Here is a 6,684-nt window from a genome sequence, read left to right on the forward strand (position 1 = left end):
ATACTCTGGAAGATCCCCGGAGCGACGCTTACCCCGAACTGTAGCCTCCTCACCCGGAAGGCCCCCCTGTGCGTTACTATCGTTTGGGCTTCCGCCGTCTTAGCATCTACCGGGAGCTGTTGGTAGGCCTGTGCCAGGTCCAGCTTCCCGAAGATCTTGGACCCCGCTAGGGCCGCCAGAACGTGGTTTACCACCGGCACTGGGTAGGGGTTATCCTGCAGTGCCTTGTTTATCGTGCATTTATAGTCTGCACAGATCCGCACCTCCCCGTTTGGCTTGATGGGGGTTACGATGGGGGTCTCCCAGGTGGCATAGTCCACGGGCTCCAGGACACCCTGGGCTGTGAGGCGGTCTAGTTCGGCCTCTATTTTTGGCTTTAAAGCTAACGGGACCCTCCTTGCCTTGAGCCGGATCGGCCTGACCGTGGGGTCTAGGGGCAGGGAGATGGCCGGCCCCTTGTAGCTTCCCAGGGACCCATCGAATACTTCGGGGAACTCTTTGCAAATATCCCCGAACCCGCTGGGCGTTAAGGTTTGCCCCACCCCCTCCACGCGTATCCCCAAGGGTTTGAACCAATCCAGCCCCAGCAGGGTGGCAAGTTGGCGCTTTACCACCAGGATGTCCAGCGGCCCGTAGAAGGACCCCCTCTCAACTTGCACCCGCGCCCACCCCACAATTTGCACCGGGTTCTTCTGAAAGTCCCGGAGAATGAAGTTCGCCGGCCGTAGTTGCAGCCGCTGCCGGGGGCACAGTTCCCTCAGGGTCTCCTCCGCTATGAGGGAAATGGAGGACCCTGAGTCCACCTCCATTTGGCAGGGGTTCCCTTCGATGAGGACTGCCACTTTAATTTTATCGGGGGTGGCGTGGGGCAAGTTCAGTACCTGTAGGGACGTGGAGTCTGCTGAGTGGGACTCCGCTGACTCGTGGTGCGTGGTCGGCCTCCGGCGGTTGAGCTTGGCCCGGCAAGCCCTGGCGATGTGGCCGGTCTTCCCGCAACTCCGGCAGTCCCAGGTCCGGTACTGGCAGTCTCTCCGATCGTGGGAGTCGCCGCAGCTGGCGCACTTGGTGGCCGGAACCCTCTCCGACGCTGGTGGTCGATCGGCCGCTCGGGGGCGTTGGGCCGCTCTGTTGGGGGGGCCGGCGGGGCGACGCAGCTGGTAGGCTTCTCTCTCCTCCATGCGGTCGTGGTCCAGCTCCTCGTGGTGGACGGCGTCTGACCGGGTCTTGGGAAAAGTCCTGGAGGTCCTCTCGAACGCCACCGCTTCGCTGAAGGCGCTCTGGAGGGTGAGCTCTTCTTTGGCGAAGAGCTTCTGTTGGAGCCTCTCGTCGTGGAGGCCCCACGTGAATCTGTCGGCCAGGGTGTCTTCCAGCTGGGGGAAGTTGCAGTTCCCGGCGATCTTGCGGAGGGCCGCCAGATAGTCGGCGGCCGATTCTCCTGCCGCCTGGTCCCTCCTGTGGAACAGGAATCTGCGAGCCACCCGGGAGGGCTGCGGCAAGAAGTGGCCTGTGAGGAGTCTGATGATCTCCTCGTAGGATTTCTCCGCCAGGCGGGCGGGCGCCGAGAGACCCTTTGCGATCTCGAACGTGGCAGGCCCGCATACGCTCAGGAGAACATCCCTCTTTGCTCCGGCGTCGGTAACCTTGTTGGCCCGGAGGTAGAACTCGACCCGTTCCGAGTAGGACTCCCAGCCCTCTGGATTTGCAGGGTCGAAGGCCTCGAGGTAGCCGGTGATTCCGCCCTGGTTGGCCATGGTGGCGGCGGCGGACGCGACCGGTCGTTCGTTGCCCACGATCTCCGTCGTAGCCGATAAGGCTAGGATCCCACCTTCGTCGCCAGTGTAACGTACTCGAGGCGGAGACGAGAGTAGGGCAACATGGTTTATTAGGAGCACGTTGCAAGAGAGGGAACACGCGGGCCGGGTCCCACTTATATACAATCCCCGGTACAACCTACAGGGTTGGTCAGGCCAATCCTGACCCGTTGAACTTCCCGCCACAGCTGTTGATAGGCGGGGAGATGCGCGCCCTGCGCTGGGGCTTCTGGGACGGCCCAGTTGCCCCTGCGCCCGGTCGCATATTATTTACTGATACACTACAGGTAGCCAAGTCAGGGGGTGGAGGTCATCTGGAGCTAGGAGTCAAAAAGCCAAAGAGAACAAGCAAGAGCTTGGGTGGATGCAGGTCATCAAGAAAGCGACTTGTTGCTTTCACAGAGAGCCCCTGAGCAAGGAGCTAAATGGGCCTCTGGTGATGCTCCAATTAGCAGGTGGGAAAGCTCCTGCTAAAACTCAGGACTTCCTCATAGGCATGCATCCAACGGGCTGGTAAGTCTCAGTGAAGTCGCTCCCTCAACTGCGTTACCCATGGAGGTGAGTCGGGCAGGCTCCCTGCTTGCAGCTGTGCCTCCTCCTCTGTTATCAGGTCAGGTGCAGGGGATGATGGCTCAGGCAGCAAGCTGTCAACCTCTGGAGTGCTAGAGGGGCCAGCTACAGGCTCAGCTGCCAATTCAGGTGTGTGGGGGAGTCCTGCCTGGTCGTCCTACCTAGTCGTCATCAACCATGACACAGGGGGGCCCCTGGAGATGCATGCACATCACTTCCGGGTGGAGTCAGGTGCTGCCCCCAGCATGCCTGCATCATCTGGATGCACTCAAGTGCATCAGCCCCCCAACGCACGCATGCCACTTCCAGGTGGCATCAGGCACTGCCCCAATACACCCACATTACCCGGAAGTGACATAAGCATGTCAGGTAATGCACTTGCATCACTTCTGGATAATGAAGGCATGGCAGGGGCAGCACCCAACACCATCCAGAAGTGGTGTGCATGTGTTGGGGGCCAGACACCCAAACCAAGCAGAAGCTCAGGGAGCATTTGGGGAAGGCTCCTTCCCCAAATCTCAGTGAAGGGTTCATAACCAGCCAAAGTTCAGTCTGATTTGGCTTAGGTTCAGGTCTGTGATCAACCCTAGTGGATATGGTGTTAGATTTCTTATGAAATGTATAGAAAAGCAATGGTAGATAACTGTTTTCTTCCTTACTTTTCTGAAAGTCAGCTACCTTCCCAGACATGGACTTGTATAAAGAGTTCTATAGTGTGAAACTTCTAGTGGTTTGGAAATTGCTAGCTCACTAGTTAGCTAAGTCAACATGTACACTTAATTCAAAACAAACAAGTGCCAAGTCTACCTCAGCCCAACCAACAGTTGGGATTCAAAGCTCTTGGCTTCCCTCCCTTCGCCTTTGATATTTCAAATGTTCCCACTCCTTCCTCTCCCATGTTTGATCACATACCCTACAGGGTAAAGGCATTCAGGGTTGTGAACAAGAGCATAAAAGAAAGTCTCTTGCAAGGACAAATAGCCATTTCACCATTTGAAATGCTATAGCCATTTCACCATTTGAAGGGCTCACTCAAAGCAGCAACTGTGAACACTTGGTAGTGGGGAAAATACCAACCCATGCATTTACCTCTTAACCCCCTCCTCCAAAGAATCAAAAAGGAAAACTAAACATTGGTTTAAGTTAACTTAAGAGTTCTATTTCTGCAATGCTTCAGGTCCAGTAGGAAAACATCACCAGTCCCAAAAAAAGACTTGTACAGGATGGAATGAGATACCCTGCCTGCCCATAGAGAGGCTGTTGTCCAATACAAAGACTGATTCTGAAGGATAGTTTCCATCTCCCATGACTAAATAATGAAATATATCAAAAATTTTCGCCTCTTCTACTCAAGGAACATAAGTTATCACCATTCTAATTGTTTTATTTATCTAATATAATTATTTCATACCTTTGCCCAATAAAGCTTGTTAAAGATAGTGCTGCTGACAGGCTGTTCTGAGAACATAAGATTTACAAAATCAGAAAGTCAGTGTCGTGAATAAAACTACTGGGCTTAAGGATATCTCACTCTGTCTTTGATTCACACCAGTGTCTTACTGGGTCAATTTCTATTCAGTGTAGGAGTGTGCATGTTTTTTCAAGCTACAGAGAACTCTTGTCTTCATTAGTTCTATTCTATATGCATATTCCTAACCAAAAGATATTGGCCCAATACAACACACAACTATAATTATTTTTGAATCTGTGATTTCAGAAATGCAATACTTTTATTTTACCCCTTTTTAAAGTGCCATGGAAAAAATAAAAGTATAAAGTTTAACCCTTTAAAATGACAGTCATGAAAAGCATCTTGCCCATACAGTCATATCCCTTGTTTTTTATTCATTCATTAATAACCTAGTTATATGGCTAACCACTTTACACTTGTACTTTTCAGTAACTATGGGATAATAGTTTTGATTGCCACAATTTTTAGTAAATATAATGAAACAGATTCTTACTTGTCTTCTGTTGAATAGTAGCTGATGCCAGAAACCCCATAAAACAGCACATGTAGAAGAAAACTGAATATTTCCTGTAAGAAAAGACAGCTTCAACATGAATGCACACTTCCAAATGAAGTCATTTCATCTCTTAACCATAGCAAATTATTTTAAAGATTTGTTAGCAAGAAGTTTGCAAGCAAGGGTGTTTAAGATTCCATGGTTGTATCTTTTTTTCACAATGCAACAAAATGTACCTGAGAAGCTGACAACGACTTTCATCTTTAAATGCGTAAGTATCATAACGCAAAGAAGCCGAGAACTCAACTGGCAAGGTCTATTTTAAATGCAGTCAGTTGATCTTTCCCTCTCTTCTCTTCCAGTGGCTGCTCTCATTTAAATACACTTGATTGCTTACCTGCTGCCCTTCATTTTCACACCCTATCTTAGCATTTAGGTTGCTAGACCACTGAACATCTGAACTTGGGTTCCATCAAATGAAGCATGGGGGGAGATGTCCCAGAGCCAGCTTTCTCTGCCTCTTGCAGGATGTCTGTAGGGAATGATTTAAGAATTCTGCAGAGCAGGGGAGGTGGACGCTGCACAGAGTTACGTGTTCTTGAGGGGATAAGGAGGAGGAATTTGGAAGGGTTATAAAAACAGTAAATGGAGCAGTAGAGAGGGGTGGGGATAAAAGTAGGAATGTTGAGTTAGACAAGGATACTCAGTGAGTTAGAAGGCATGGGTGTATTTGATGGGAGACAAACATGGGATTACAGCCTGGAGGTAACTCAAGAATATTTTTTATATTTTGGCAACTACACTAATCAGGATAAGTTCTAGCACTTCAAATGCTAGCAAAAGGCATTTTTCATTTCTCACTGACTGCCTAATGAGGTAATATCTGCTGCGAGTCCTGCTGCAAAGGACATTTGCTGAAAAGATGCAGGTTGTTTATATGGGAGGTTCACTGCTTAAATCTGAATCTGATAAAAAATAAAGGCTACCTAGGGTAAAAAATCAACTTTTATACATCCCAGCAGGTTAATTGGTGTCTTGCCAGTGAAACTGTAGTTTAGACTTCTTTTAAACACATAGAAAGATACAGGGCTGCTTTTTTTTTTAAGCAGGTACACAAAGGAATACAGTTCCAGCTGGCTTTGCATCATGGCTATGGCCTAATATGCAAATGTTCCTGCAGGGCTTTTTCTACAAAAACGGTCTGTGTGAAACAATGGTAATGTGTGCCTGATATGCAAATAGGTCCCTTTTGGGTTTTTTCTACAAAAAAAAAGCCCTGAAACATACATGTTCAGATATGTCTGTATGAATTGAGAGAGAGCAAAACAAAACTCTAAAGCCTAATGTAGTTTTGTGGACAGAAATTTGGATTTGGATCTGGGAGAAGTCAGTACTGTGGTTCTCATATTGAAGATGGAAGGCTCAGACTTATAGTCACTTACCATAAAACCATCATAGCTGAAAAGATGAGATTTGAACCAGAAGATTACAAGCCAAGCTCTTAGCTGTCTGAAATAAAGGTTTTTTGTATGGGAAGGTACAGAGCAGCGGCTGTTCAGCTGTATTAGTGGTGAGAATAAGTGCCCCTAGCTGTGTAGGGTAGTGGGAGACTTCAATGAAATATACCTTTTGGGAAATTTCCCCTAGGGAAAACTGAGGTGTAGAAAGAATGGGGCTTAGCGTCACTCAGCACAATAGATACTGTTCTTCAAACCAACATGGCTACCCTCTGAAACAATCTTCAAGGAAGTAATAGAGCTGACCCTCTGTGTACGTTAAGGGGGGAAAGCCATTCCTGTGTGAATCCAAGTGTTATATTTGATGGCAGGAGGCATTCAGTAAAAGCATCAGATTATGTGCCAGTCCAAACTAAAGTGTTTGAGAAAGGCCTAGTTGTGAAGAACTATCCAAAGTACACAACAGAGAAGGCGTTCTCTGTTAATGTCCAGACAGAATACAATAAAATGTTGTCAGAGCAAACCATTTCCTGACTCTCATGCTCCAACTGAAGCATAAAACATCAGGCACTGTAGTTTCATTTAAACAACTTTGGAGAAAAAGACTGTGTAAATTTACGTTTTTCTTCAGTGTAGTGTTAGCATTGGGGGGAAAGGAACAAGAGCTCTTCCTGAAGAAAGAAATCAGAACTTTTTTAGAAGCCTAACTTTTGCCTCTTAAGGGAATGCTTTGGGCAAAATTATTGATATTGGCTGACCAGGGCTGCTGTTAACTTTACTTTCTCTGCTGCTATATTATTTCTCCCTCCATGTGCTATTTGTCATGGAGATGTCTGCAAAAAAGTGGGTGAGAACAGTGAATCATTTCATTCACTGTTC

General features: G+C 48.1%; 1 protein-coding gene across 1 annotated transcript in view; it reads right to left on the reverse strand.

Moving 5' to 3' along the window:
- The window catches only part of COL9A1 (collagen type IX alpha 1 chain), a 117,502-nt gene extending 112,616 nt beyond the window's left edge, over nucleotides 1–4,886 (reverse strand). Inside the window, exons 1-2 of the mRNA XM_060235570.1 lie at nucleotides 4,746–4,886; nucleotides 4,346–4,419 (exon numbers count right to left, since the gene is read on the reverse strand). Of these exons, the coding sequence (XP_060091553.1) occupies nucleotides 4,346–4,419; nucleotides 4,746–4,759 (88 nt within the window). The 5' untranslated portion in view covers nucleotides 4,760–4,886. The remainder of the gene's footprint in view (nucleotides 1–4,345; nucleotides 4,420–4,745) is intronic.
- Between the last annotated feature and the right edge of the window lie 1,798 nt (nucleotides 4,887–6,684).

The sequence above is a fragment of the Heteronotia binoei genome, chromosome 1, assembly GCF_032191835.1.
Source record: "Heteronotia binoei isolate CCM8104 ecotype False Entrance Well chromosome 1, APGP_CSIRO_Hbin_v1, whole genome shotgun sequence".
Taxonomy (NCBI): Eukaryota; Metazoa; Chordata; class Lepidosauria; order Squamata; family Gekkonidae; genus Heteronotia; species Heteronotia binoei.